The sequence below is a fragment of the Rhea americana genome, unplaced genomic scaffold (genome assembly GCF_003343005.1).
Source record: "Rhea americana isolate MKP2758 unplaced genomic scaffold, rheAme1 scaffold_32, whole genome shotgun sequence".
Classification (NCBI taxonomy): domain Eukaryota; kingdom Metazoa; phylum Chordata; class Aves; order Rheiformes; family Rheidae; genus Rhea; species Rhea americana.
The window spans coordinates 2,554,487-2,568,847 of record NW_028186446.1 but is presented as its reverse complement, the minus strand read 5'-3'; the positions used below and the strand labels follow the sequence as shown (position 1 = coordinate 2,568,847).

Sequence of the window (14,361 nt, the reverse complement as noted above, 5' to 3'; positions counted from 1 at the left end):
AAAAAAAAAAAAAAAAAAAAAAAAAGGAAAGAAAGAAAAAAAAAATACAATGTAGTAATTTTAAAAATCTGCTATATTCTAGTACATGTAACAATTTCTTAAAGAATGAGCAAAATGAGTAGATGGGCTTCCAAACTCTGAAGATGAGACAGAGAACATCTTTATGCACATTCCTAGACTGTAAAGAAAAAACAAAACAAAAACTCAAAATCTCCTTTCAGTTTCACCTCTGCAATTCCAGTGGTTCCAGAAGTGTTGCATAAATAAAGCAGACAGCAAATAGCTGTCTTGAACAACACAGCATCCACATTTTAATACACCGAGTCATACTAAATGAACATTCGAACCTCACTGCATCACAAAAATATTTAGTAACAGCAGTGGGTTCTCAGTAAAAGTCTCACTATAGCCTATAGCTGTATGAATAGCTCCTGGAATTCACACTACACGGAGTCCTCAAGTCAAAGCAAGCAAAAATATGTGGGGGTTCAAACCCCTGTGAAAGAGGTTTATGTGCAACATAGCAGGACTATGATAGTAACAGCTTTCACTTTTTCTTTCATTCATCCTCAGTCTGAGGCCCGCTGTCTTGTGAATTCAACAGACTACACACACGGCTGAAATTATGCATACAGTGGAGGACTTTCAGACTGAGGTGGGACACGCATGTTATAGCTTACGTATTTCTTCACCATTTTGGAGCATTTCAGCAACTTGTCATCCATAAATCTGTATGATACTTACGTTTAAAAGTTTAACTTTTAGAGGAAATTAAGTTGTGGAAAATAAATTTGTAAATAAGCACGCACTCTAGAAATTATCAGTAATTATTTTTTTCTAAAAATTATGACAGTATCCAATAAATTTTGTCATTGATTATTGCATACAGAGCCAAGAGATTTTCAACTAGAATCAGACTGAGTATCTCAAACACCTTACTCCTGTTACAGATTTTACCTATRCTCTGTTCAACTCGTCACTATACATAGTATGTTACTTTCATGACTACCAAAAATACACAGTTTAAACAGGACAGAACTTGAGAAGTTCTAGATTCCACCAGAACTTTTCCGCTAGAAAAGTAGGTACTAAACTGCATATATCACACCTGCTGAAACTAAAACTTCCTCCAAATTACCTTGAAATTGCAATGGACACTCTGACTGCAGAACGAAACCTCGTAAAACCCTTTGAATGATGCGTGATGATTTCAAGGTCTGTGTAGGAAGGCTGTCCACCCATTCGTGCAATGAGGGCCAGTGTGGCTTCTTCACACTCCTGGAATCCACCCAGTAACAGCAGTAAATATTTCTTCTGATATATGAGAGCTTTCCGAAAGCTCTCTGCTCGTAGGTATTTTCCATAAATTCTCTACAACAAGAAATAAAGCAAACACCATAAGCTCCAAAGATGATTAGAATTCTAAGTTTTTTACATTGTTACTCTTACAGCACATCTGTGATTATTCATTGCTTGCTATTATGGAGAGAYTGCAATACTGCTCAAATGCTAAATATAAGCTGCATCATGTGGGAATGCCTTGAGCAGCAAGAAATGTAGCACACATTGCTTGGGCTTCTCCCCCTTCAGAAGGGAGAAGTAGGTGCTTTCATATCATCACTGGGGAGAAGAATCGAGCCATGTTTCTGGGCATGCAACTCTTAAAAACTCTTAAAATTGACTCAGTATCAGTTTACTAGGAATGAGCAGAATGAACACAAAGAAAAATAGATCCAAATCAAAATGAGAAAACCAGCTCCTGTTAGTATGCAGGCATTGAAGTCTTCCTACCCTTAGGATAGCATTTTCAGAGTCTGATCCCAGTTCTCGGAGGAAAGCTTCGCTCCTGAGCTCTGCTCGCAGCTTGGAGAGCTCTGCATCGGCTTGTTTCAAAGATTTCTGTAGTGATAACTTCTCTCTGTTCCAAATTTCCTTCTCCGAGGCAACAAGAGTATCGATATTAACTCCAGCATCTGATGAGTGTCTAGAAGACTGAAGAGGCAAGAAAAATCCTTAATTTGAACCACACAGTTCTGAAAAACCTGAGCTGTGTCATTCTAGTCATTGATTTGGTGAAGAGGTCAAAGTTATGAGAAAAAACATCCAGTGAATGAGTCTGAGGTTAACCTGGAATCCTAACACTTCATATCTAGTCAGTTTAGGAGCACAATCAACTTCCTAGAAAAATCCTCTCAGTGGACCACATTAGCTTCATGATCTTGGAAGATATCTGGATCTATTTGTTCCCACCTTGGTGATGAAAKATAGATTAAAAGGAGAAGTAGAAGGAATTTAAAAGAGAAGAGCAGTAAACAAATGAAAGGTGGGTAAAATCACAAAGTTTACTATATAGCAAACAATGAGTCAAAATATCCTGACCACAGGAAAAGATAACTTGCACCTTGTTATTCTGCAGGAGGGAAGCTGAAAAAGACAGGTAACTMAATCACTCCCCCACTTAGGTGGCTAGGACAGCGTTAGGGTTATTTCACAGCAGAATGCATTTATGCCTATGTATACTTCATTGTATCAGGGCCACTAAAGACATACATAGTCTCCACAACGTCCTCTGTGTTGGTATCTTCTCAGTTCTTCCTCCAGTTTCATAACAGCATTCCTCAAATTATTCTTTTCTTCACTCAGTCTGCTGACAAAGCCTGTCAGCTCAGCATTTTGTCTCAGCAGCCTCTCAGTCAATGAGCTAGAGGGAGTCCCTGGTGGTAGCACTAGCTTCAGCTGGAAAGAAAGCAGAAAACCAAACCCAGCCTGCATTAGACCTGAGTTGCCAGCTCAAATTCAACTTTTGCTTACTCTGAAAAGCTTTTGTRGATGATAACAACAACAGCTTTGTCATTTATATAAAGAAAACATAAGTYTACATCTAAATCACAAATAACGTGACTTTCTCCTCTATGCTTATCACATATACCATAGCAGAATATTGCCTCGCAAGCTTAATCACACTCTAACAACGTGCAAAACTTTTCTACTGTGTTTATATTTCTTTCTAACTTAAAGAGGAGAAAAAAAAACAAACAAAGCTTTAAGTTATGTTAAAAGGCAGGTAAGGACCCAGTCAAATTCAGCTGAAATAAAATATTCCTAAGTCTTTGTAACAGCTTTCCGTATTACATGTGTTATACAGGTGCACATAATTGTCTATTGCCTTTCTTTTGGCAAATACAGGATAGTATAAGTAAATGTACTGCACCAACACAGTATGGTAAATACTAAACGTTGATTTTCGTATCAGGGAAGTACCAAGCAAAGTTTCTCATTGTAACTGCAGTTACATAAATACTACTRATACAAAAATATCTATTCTTTAAAAAATACTAAGAATTTCAGCAATTTATAATTCTTTTATAAGAAATTAAAAGTGGAAAAGTTTTAATTTGAAAGTTATAAATTCACTTTTAAGGGAATTAATATTGAAAAAATAAARCTTTCTTTTATTTCGCTGACTTCAGATGAGCACATACACTGGAATAAATTTTCCTCTATAAAGTACAGCCCTAGATAAGTACAAGCTTAACAGTTCTTTGCCCTTTTCCACTTACTCTCATCATCCAAAGTACCCCACCAAATTAAGTTACAACATAACACTCTCACCTCTTCTAGATACGACAGTCCAGATAGTTTTTGTAGCTCTGAAATAACTTCTTCAATAGCATTTTGTATTGCAATAAAATCTTGATCGTCTGCTGTTTCAAACTGTAATCTGAAATGAAAATGACAGTTTCAACAGCATATATAGTTTACCACCACATAGTCAAACTGATCTAGCAGCAACCTTCCGTCCATACACACACATTAGACCTTTAGCCAATTGTGTCAGCACAGTTACTGGAGTACATGGCAACATTTTCAAGAGTGCTAAGTGAAACTTAGGTAACTAAAATTACCTCCAATTTATACAGGATTTACATAGAACTACTACAACAGATTTTGGGAAGAATTATGAAGAATTAAGAACGTGAATTATGTTTAGAATTGTGATCCTGAATCTCACAATTCGTTAAATCTGTGTGGACAAAATCTTACGGTACTTTGAATATACAATGCATTTTATTTTGCTCAGATGTTTATGATAAACATTATATCAGCATCATAGCAAAATAAAAACAGATTCAAACTGGACTCCTATGGAACTGCTAATTGCTCATGCTGTTTTCTTCTTAGCAAGATAGTAACCAGACAAAGTGAAGTTCAGGAACATCAGTTTCACTTGCCTWTAAAATATATATTTTTTTCCTTAGGGCATCAAGGGACAGGATGTATTGCAATAACTCCTATATTCTTCCCATTATAATATGAATTAATTAGTTACTGAACTGTTTTAAACAATCTTCCACCTAYATCATGCCCAAATAAACCTTATCGCTTTACAAGGAAAGACAACAATTCTGCTGTAACTCATAAAGGATTATGTTAAACATGTATGATTTAGAGCAGGACCTGCTATTCTGCGATCCAGTTTTACATTAGCACATCCTAAGCAATGCTATAGTTTCTAAATAGAACACCACAGAAATTAGTTAGGCCTACAGTCTGGAACTTACAATTACAATCCAATCTATTAGCTTACTGGTTGCTCTTAACCAGCAGCTGAAGACTCATCTAACCTGCTAGCAGCTTTGCGAGCCAACTGCTTCAGCTTTGGAGATGCGTTTTGCAGCTTTTGTCTGACATTTTCCAGAACTTCAGTAGCTGCAGAGAGATCTCCTCCTCCTGTCACTGTGGGGTAGGTTGATTCATTTGTCTCAGCTCCTTCCATTTTTTGCTGGAGAACCCAATTTCTTGTTCTCTCATTTGGCGTATCCCAGGTACTCTGTAGGTTTATATATGAATTGCAAATGGTACAGGGCTTTAAACCAGAAACATTTAATTTTGAAATACGCAAAAGAACCGCACTACAAAAGCCCACCGTGGACGTCGAGTCCAATCCCCAGGCACAGGCAACCATGGTACCAATGCTGCCACACGTGCAGGAATCCACTGAACCAGTACTCACCCTTACCATCCACACACACACACATGCTTATCAGTACCTCAACACCCTGCCTTTAGCTGTGGGCAGTTTCCAGTGCTTTAGAAGATTAAAAACAGTAGCCAGATTAAATGAAAAGAAAAATTGGCTCCACAAATAGCAGAAGTCAAAAACTGTGGAATAATCACAAGATGGGGTAAAAAACCCCCATAACTACCAAAGTAACAAGTCTCTCATCAATCCTCTCTAAGGCCATCAGCAAATAATCCATTTGGCAACACTTGACTCTTGTAGTGAAGTTTCTACAGTTTCAAAAGTCTTAAAAATCATTTTATGGTGCTCAACTTTTTTTTTTTTTTAATGAGAAGAAAAAAAATTCACAGGCAACAGCATTTCCAATTTTCAATAATCTAAAAATTAAGCTAAACTCTGAAATTATTTTTTTTGCCTCGATTTCCTCCTCCTATTTTGTTTGCTAACATACACATATTCATGCGTATGCAAGTTTGCTTATTTATTCATTTAATTATTGCAGCTGTTGGACAGATCACTTTCTGATGTTTCAAAGACCAAATGTGGTCTTATGAACTAAGGATTAAGAACACTGACCTGGAGTGTTCCTGAGTGGGAACAGTTCACTTGCTAGACTGGGTCTAGGGAATATTATTGTTCTACTATACTTAGATACAAAGTACTTGTGCTCTTTCAGATGCACTTCTCCTATTTGTATTCTGCCTCACACACCTYTATAGCTTCATTCTCCGAGAATGGGAGTGAATAGTTTTGGGTAGCAGAACTAAAGTGGCTTAGTACTTTCCTTACTGCCTATATTTTTGGCAAATGTAATCCAGAGACTACTTTATAGACTGAGTAAAGGCACACTGGCAAATGCTTCTAACTGAACAAGAGAATTAAAAGCAAAATTGCACAGTTCAGTATTATATTGCTCTAAGTCTTACGGTACCTCATTTTGATTGTGGCTTGTTCTTTCAGCCTCCCCTTTTCCTTCATTCTCCTGCTCCTTCTTCTGTAGTTCTTGGATTATTTCCTGMAATTTCTTTGCCTCATTCCCTAATTTATGAACCTCTTTTTTCTTTTCTCCAAGCTGCCATTGAAGATCTTCTACTTTGGACTCCAGTTCATGGAGTTTCTTCTGTGCTATTATGTTAGCATCCTGTTCTGCTTGTAATGCTTTCCTCTGGATCTGCCTTTCTTTTTCCATTTGCTGTCTCACTTGCACAGATTCCAGTTTATACTTCTCCATTTCACTTACTAACTCCACCACACGGTCATGCTTTTCATCCATTTGTTTCTGTAGCTCTTTAAGTAATTCCTCAGATGGATTAGGTGTTCCAGCTTGCCCCTTATCTTCAGCACTTTGAAGTTGAGCACAGAGCTCCTTCTCCCTTTCTAGGGCACTGCTTATTTCAAGAGCTCGAACCTTTTCTGATTCAAGAAGCACCTGCAACTCTGAATTACGGCCTCGTTCACGTGACAGCTGGGCAGCACTGAGTGCTTCTTGAGATTCAATTTTTTGTTGCAGATCACTTGACAGCTGTTTCTCTTGCTCCAAAAGTTGATTTAACTGTAAGTTCTTTTGTTTTTGATCTTCAAGTGAAAATTTTAAATCCTTTCACAAGCAAACAGAAGAAAAAATTGATTAAAACAATTTGTATATACTTTGCATTATTTTCTGCAAAATGCAAATATGCTAGCTGTACACAATTTTCTTTCAACAGGTTTTTGCCACTTGTAATTCATTTGTCAATACTCTGCATGCTGCAATTCCATCTGATGTTAAAAAATATTACAGATGTCTTTATCCTAAAATCAGATCATCTCATAAAGATATTTGTAGCATACTTTTTATGAGATACAAACAGCCATAGTTTTGAAGTTTAGGGTAATTAATTACGTTTACTTGATAGAACTGTGAAAGTGATTTTCCAAGTTAAGACTTAACAGTGTAAACAAATCTATGCTGTTAAAGTGATTGCTGTTTCATCTTAATAATGTACTTGGACACCTTCTCTCTCTTCACTACATCATATACTGCAGAGACACCAAGGAGTGTAGTAATGTATTCTCTCCTAAGGCAACCCCCCACCCCATCTAGTCTGGGTTTCATGAGGTGAGCATGCAGGCATTTAAAACAGAGATAGACAACATGTCTTCTTAAATAATTGTATTTGCACAAAAACATAAATTAAGAAGAATAACCAAAAGAGTATTTGCACGTTCCTTTATGTTACAGGCAATTTGAGATTAGCAAGAGAATACCTCAAGCTCTTCTCTTCCTCTTTCCTCACTGCGTTCCAGTTTAGCTTTTTCCTTTTCCAAAGCCCACTGTAACTCTCTTGATTTCTTCTGTTCACCTGCCATTGTATCCTTAAGTATATCTAGTTCAGCTGCTTTTTCTTTAACTTCAGTTCTAAAAGAGAAACAGGCACATTAGTATTTTCCATTTACAAGCTGCTCAAAAAGCCACACGTTTACTCAGATTGTTTGGATGCTTGATTTGCTCTATTAGGATACACAGATACATTTTACGGTTCAAATCTGGAATAATTCATTTCAAGATACAGAACTTTGGAGGAACCTTCCTCCTGTTTTTTTTTTTTTTTTTTTTTTGGTACACTTAGATAGAAGACTATCTAAGAAGACTAGAGGACTATTATTAGTTCTTAGATTCAGACAAGCTGATCTGTAGTACTCAACACCTCCATTTTCCATGAAAATGGAAAGCTTCTCAGGCACTGATTACTGCCCCAGAGTAAACCTGACACAAAATTGATTGTATGTTGTAGTCAGGCTGTGGGACATTAGGAGAGCTTAAAGGACCTTTCTGCCTTTCAACAGAAAAGTAGAAAGGCATTTAAGCTGAACAAACTGCCTCTACACAATCATATCTATGCCCTGAAGAACCACCATGCTCCCAGTGATCTATAAAGGAATAAGGTAATACCAAGCAATTTAAACTCTGTTTTAAYTTGTTATCACTGACCTGAACATTAAGATACTATATAGAAGGCCTATGCAATAATAAGGCATCTCCTAAGTGTCTTTCAAAGTAATTGGCTTAGCATCTCAGCTGTTGACCATTCCAAAGCAAAACTAACAAGTTGAGTTCCACATGAAAGCACTTGCAATATCATCATAACTCTGCAACCTTTTTTCTCCGAGTTCAGTTTTAGAAGCAGAAAAACCTTTATGTTAATAAGTGTGGTATAATTAGTTTGTATATAGTAGTCTTATGCATCGCAGTCTAATGCATCAAAAACAAACCCAAAACTTCCTTGATATTAATTGGTCATTAAATCAAACTATGAATCAGATCTCCTTGATCTAGAGAATTACATTTTTTTGTCAACTAACATAGAAACCTATTTTTGTCAGGCATATTTTAAAGAAAAGATGAGAAGCATTTACATTATCYGAGATCAACTTCCTTAATAAAGTCAGTATTATGGTTTAAGACAACATAGAAAAGATCATCTTCACTATCAACACAGAACACTCGGCACTGAAAGCCGCACCTGATGGTTTCTAGGTCCTTGAAGTGCTTGTGCTGTGCTTTAAGGGTCGTTTCAAGCTCTAGTTTAGCTTGTGCAAGTTCATTCTTCAGCTCAGCACCCATCATTCTCTCTGAATTCAGCTGTTCCTGAAGCTCAGCTGCTCTGTCCTTTACGCTCCGGAGCTCCACTTGCATCTCCAGTATCTGTGACTGCTTCTGCTGCATATTATACTCCAGCATTTCTAATGAGAGTACCATTAACATGGAAATTACTTTAGCAAGCAAGCAACACTATTCATATGGGTGAAGTTTCCCCTAGCACACAGAGTGACCACAAGGCTTTCACCAATAGCGCTTTTCTTAAAACAGTGAAGTGAAGGCAAAAACATTCCTTTTATACTGGAACACATTTCATGCTTTCCAAGAAATCAGTTTAACTTTTAAACATATTTAAAAAAATATATGCATAACCGTATCAATATATGTCACTTGGATTATTACTAACACAATGGAAGTCATTTCACCATTTTATCATTTAAAAGAAAAAATACACTACTATCCTGAATTACATTTCCTGCAAATAATCTGGAATGGCTTATTATAAACATAATGCTGAGCATGGTTTCATTTTCCAAAGTATAAAAGATGTAGCAAATGTTTGTGAAAAACACAGACATCAAGTATTTGATTACCTTAAGTTTTAAAGTAGATCTTTATATTTTTGTTGCTCAGTCTAGTTGCTATTTAGTTTACTCATTATAACTGAATATCCAATTTAAATAATTTCAGGCCTGTTGGACCTAAACACTTAAAATACAAATCTGTTTTTTCTAAAAATTAAAATAACTTTGCATCACTTTCAGTTAGATATAAGCYGCGAGAATGCAGAAGACTACTTAATCTTTGCAAAATCAGTCCAGTAAGATTGAGAAAACTGAAAATGAAGCATGCTCAGGACATAAGATTAATATCAAGATCACAGAAGGGGAAAAAAAAAGTCAATAGTTCTCCACTTACAACTTTCTCTGCAAGCACTGACATGAAAACATGTGGAAATAGACCTGAATTACCTTGGCTTTTTGAATCAATCTCTTGTTCTCTCTTTGGATTAGTTTTCTTACTGCTCATCTGGGCACGTAATACCTGAATCTCCATTAGCAAACTTCTTCTGTCTGCATTCTGAAGACAGTCCATGGCTGTTCTCTGATTTGTAGCCTATTAACATTTAAAATAAATTTAGAAACAAAACTCTTTTTTTTTTTNGAACTGTACAGATATTAGAATATCTAGGGAGTGCAGATATCATACTTACTTACAGAGTCACTGCATATATATTATATTAAAAACATTTTCAATTAAGTCATAATTAACACAATATTGTAATAAAACAAAGAATTGCTTGCCTTTTCTTATTACTCTACTAGGCACCAAAAGCACAGAATCAAAAGAGCTATTAGTTTTATGGCAAATTCTAATTTTCCTCTCTAATCCTTCCATGCCCCACGTAGATAACAAACCTCTCTGAATAGCAGCCTTATCACTTCCCCTCCTTACAATTTGCTTCACAGATGCAAGCTACCTTTTCTTTCAGATTGCCTAACATATCCCTAATTAACTAAATGAAATCAAGCTCAGGACAACTGTTTTCACTTCCAATTATCTCTAAAGGCTGTACTCTTTCTACAGCTTGAGTATCCAAAATCTCTCTCCCCACTGCATCAGTTTTTGTTATTAAAGATATCCCTTCTTTCTACAAGTCCTACTCTGCTTTCATCCCTGGACTGTCATAGATGCAATACTACATATATTTTTAATGGATTTACACATTAAAAATTAAAATCTAACATAGGTATAAATAGACCTTGACTAAAGTACGCTTTATGTTACCTGCTCTTGTAGTCTGTGTTCTAACTGATTCATCAATATCACTGCATCTCTTGTGCCCAGTTCTGCAAGTTCATTTTGAAACGCAGCAAGAAGAACATTTTGTTCTCTTACAAAAACTTGTTGAATACCATGTAGAAGTTCTCCACGCCAGTCAGAGACTCCTTCAGGAGATTCAGAACTTGCATAAATCTAAAATAGTATAAAAACAATTTTCATATTTAGCAAAATTCAAAGATTAGAGCACTCCAGTGGTCATTACCATTTAATGTAAAGCGTGTRTTTTCAGTGGAATATTGAGCTTTTCTTATTCAATAGCTGCATAACATTTTTTTAAACAGATGCATGTATCTATTGAATACATGCAATAATGCCATATGCACAAATGTTACTTAATGAAAATTTGTACCTGTTTTTTACACGGCAGTAATTTAGACTTAACTTAGCCCCATATAGTTATTATTTATGTTACTGTATTACATTATCATTTTAATTTTCATGATGTTACATATATTTATATTCTGTTTTTACACTGCTATGGAACTATGCGGTAGTGCACAGAAAAAGATCTAATTTTATAACACTGTGGAGTTAACCTCCCCACTTTGCCTGCTGAAGGTAATGCAGAAGTAATGGAAACTGCCTACATGTCTCCAAAAGTGTAATTCGGCTAGTTATGGAAGCAAGTCCCTATATGCAAGTTTTAACATATTATGGATTAATGTTAGTTTTGTTTAACATTTTGAAACAATTTAAAATTTTTCTGTTCTCTCATTATAGTATTATTTTAACAACAAAGTTCTGTTACACCAATAAATAAAACAGCAATACTAAAAACACTACTTCCACTGTGAATATGCTTTCAAATTAGAAAAACTTCTAAAAAGTAGATATATACTGTCAAAAGCAATCAGTGTATAGAAAAACAAGCAAAAGCTGTAATTTTAACATGTAATTTATTACTGGAAAGTACAACATGCAGTTTTACTGCATATTTCTGAAATTTTATAWAAGTATATTAACAGAATGTAATACTAAATTATGAATGCGCCTTGGGAAGCTCTGGTATATTTTTTTTAAATCTAGATAGAATTCTTTAATATTATGCATACCTCAGCTTCCTTGTGAAGTTGCATTTTTGCAATTAGGTCTTTCAAAGATGCAATGGTGCTTAGAAAAGCTTTCCTTTCTTCAAACCAACATTCTGGCCCTTGCTTAGGAGATGGTATCTCTCTTTCACCATAGGGAAACTCAGTAAGAGACAACACCTGTATGCCTTCATGATGGACTGCTCTCAGCAAACCCTATAATAAATACAAAAATAAATCAGTAATTTCAGTCCTAGTAATAAAAATCTCTTTTCATACATATTAGAATACTGTTATTTCAAAATTAACCAGTATAAGGAAACTACCTATGCTTCCTCGGTATCAACAACAGAGGTGTTGCTCAGATCTTTAAACAGTTCCATTGCTCAGTAAATATAAAGAGATACACTCTTCTTCAGTATCACAGGAAAATTCCCAAAGTTCATCTATTAAATCAATACTTGAATTTTAAACTGTATTCCTGATGGAAATCRACATTCTAAAAACAAATTCCTGGAAAGCTTCCAGTCAAACTTTGCATTACATTATTTGATAAATACATTAAGCTATCTAATATTATTACTTATAATAAATACATTAATTTACTTTCATAATAGATATAACAGAAACTATGCAGTAATTGTGTTTGTGCTATTATCATTACTATGAAGAAAAACAAACTAGTTACCTTTTCATAATCATAACTGAGAACAAGTTTGCTCTCACAAAACTTGTGTTTAACTAATCTAATTGATTTTATGTGAAAGATTCCATTTTAAGTGAAACAGCTTATACTTTTTGTCAAAAAACTGTTTAGCTAGCTACAGGCCTTTCTAAGTACAATGTACAAAATATATCAGAAGTACTTTAAAATGCATTAAAATAGCCGACACTTAAAAAATTATCTAAATAACTCTCTGTTCACTAATCAAGCGGCAGATTATCTAAGCTTTTAGTAGCATCACTCTTGTTCCATAACAAAAATGATCAGCTTGCTCTATTTTACCTTAATCTTTTGGGGGAGTAAATCTGTTGAAGTTTCACCTTCATCTATTCCTTCAGATACTGCGTCAGACCCTTGGGTCTGAGCAAGATATGTTCCTTGACTCCAGTCTGAACTAGAGTCTAAAATAAAAAGAGAGAAAAACATAAAAGCTGGATTACTGCGAAACTTTGAAGAATAGGCATCAAAAAGTATTTTTGTCTGTTGTTACAACAGGTGGTTGCATGTCACCACAGTTGGTTCTAAGCTTGGAGACTACTTGTTTTATAGTTTTTCTTTTTCAGTTTCAAAGCATAACAACAAAACRAAACTAAAAAAAAATTCTCAAAACCTAAAAATCCTAGTTAGTTTTAAAAGTCAGAGAAATAACCATTTGCATTAATTCTTCTGCYAAACCCTCCTTAATACACTTAGCTTTGGCCTATGAAAAGGATCACATTAATCCTTTTTCCTGCTCTTGGAAAAGTCAGTACCTGCCACCATCTCTCACTGTGAGGGAGCTTTGGCTTTAAATTCTGTCAAGAGATGATACAGTCACACTGAAAGTGTGTGAAGAAAGTGGAATCTGCAATAAAAATATAGGAACTACATTTGGAAGAAAAAAAATTGCCTCTAATATCTACCTTCAAACCATCTCTTCTCCAGACCTTTTTCTCTATGACAAAGTAATAGACATGGCATGCTCAACACTGTGAAAGGATTCTGCCTCAGTCTGTGGGGTGGTTGGCTTTACTCCTTGGAATACAAACTCTTTAACAGTAAACTCCATATCAAAAAGGCAAGTTTATAATCCTCTGTGAAATCTATAAAAAGAAGTTTCTTACCACTAGAACATCCATCTTTAGCTTGATAAGGTGGAGAACATGCTAATCCAGAGATCTGTACTCCCTATATTTAGGAAAGAGAACCATCAAACCTTGAATGAAATAAGGGAGCTAACTTTAAGAAACAGGCAAAAATGAGAGTTGCTCCTTTCAGTTTCCCCGTGATAAAAATAATCAAAAAGCAGAATAGAAAGATTAGGGTCGATAGTGTGATTCACACTTGTTCCCACAGGCCAGATCCAAGATAGCAGCACAAGGAAGCATCTGATAGTAGAGCACAGTCCCAAACCTAAATTGCTGGGGAAGGGATTCACAATCTCTCCTAGGCTGTGGAAACATCAGAACACTTAAAAGCTTTACACTAAACATTARTGGTGCTTCACTCTTAAGACTCAAAATGAGAACTTCTGTAGCAAGCGCAAAAGCAAGAACCAAAGTAATACAATGAATATAAAATGAGACACATACCTCTTTAGCTCGTAGAGTTGCTATGACTTCCTTTAAATTATTACATTCTTCGGTCAATACTTGCACTGCAACAAACTTTTCTCTCTTTAATTCTTCAGATTCAGAAATATGCCTCGTCTCCATGTCCATGATTTCAGCAGCATGRAGCTCTTGCATTTGATCAATTTTTTCAGTAAATTCTCTTATAATCTCTGCAATCTCTTCTGAAGAGCATTCACTTTGCAAATCAATTTGAATTTCTGCATGTTTAACAAGAACTGGTAAAGTCTGGACACAGCTGTTGATTTCCACAGTCTTGTCTGTTTGTGAACATGAGCTTTTTCTAATTAGAGGAGACTCACTGCCTGACAAATCAGATTGTATTTCTACATCCTTCTTGCTTCCAGCTTTTGCCATTTCCTTGTCCTTTCTAACATAACTTTCAAGTTTATCTTCTGCCTGAACTAGGTTCTCCTTGACTTTGCACAGATCTTCCTGAAGACTTACCAGCTTTGCTTCTTTCACCTGTAAATAAGGAGAATCCGAATTGTAGTCCCTTCAAATATTTCACAAAAACCCCAAAAGGCCAACAACCCTCTATACAATTAGAA

General features: G+C 35.5%; 1 protein-coding gene across 1 annotated transcript in view; it reads right to left on the bottom strand.

Annotated features, from left to right (window-relative positions):
• Window positions 1-78: 78 nt before the first annotated feature.
• Window positions 79-14,361, bottom strand: part of AKAP9 (A-kinase anchoring protein 9) — a 93,638-nt gene continuing 79,355 nt past the window's right edge. The window contains exons 33-47 of the mRNA XM_085310565.1: window positions 13,772-14,275; window positions 13,304-13,367; window positions 12,483-12,601; window positions 11,501-11,692; window positions 10,392-10,580; window positions 9,575-9,719; window positions 8,527-8,746; window positions 7,271-7,421; window positions 5,955-6,620; window positions 4,626-4,831; window positions 3,613-3,721; window positions 2,551-2,736; window positions 1,792-1,992; window positions 1,139-1,371; window positions 79-178 (exon numbers count right to left, since the gene is read on the bottom strand). Coding sequence (XP_085166691.1) covers window positions 79-178; window positions 1,139-1,371; window positions 1,792-1,992; window positions 2,551-2,736; window positions 3,613-3,721; window positions 4,626-4,831; window positions 5,955-6,620; window positions 7,271-7,421; window positions 8,527-8,746; window positions 9,575-9,719; window positions 10,392-10,580; window positions 11,501-11,692; window positions 12,483-12,601; window positions 13,304-13,367; window positions 13,772-14,275 — 3,285 coding nt within the window. The remainder of the gene's footprint in view (window positions 179-1,138; window positions 1,372-1,791; window positions 1,993-2,550; window positions 2,737-3,612; window positions 3,722-4,625; window positions 4,832-5,954; window positions 6,621-7,270; window positions 7,422-8,526; window positions 8,747-9,574; window positions 9,720-10,391; window positions 10,581-11,500; window positions 11,693-12,482; window positions 12,602-13,303; window positions 13,368-13,771; window positions 14,276-14,361) is intronic.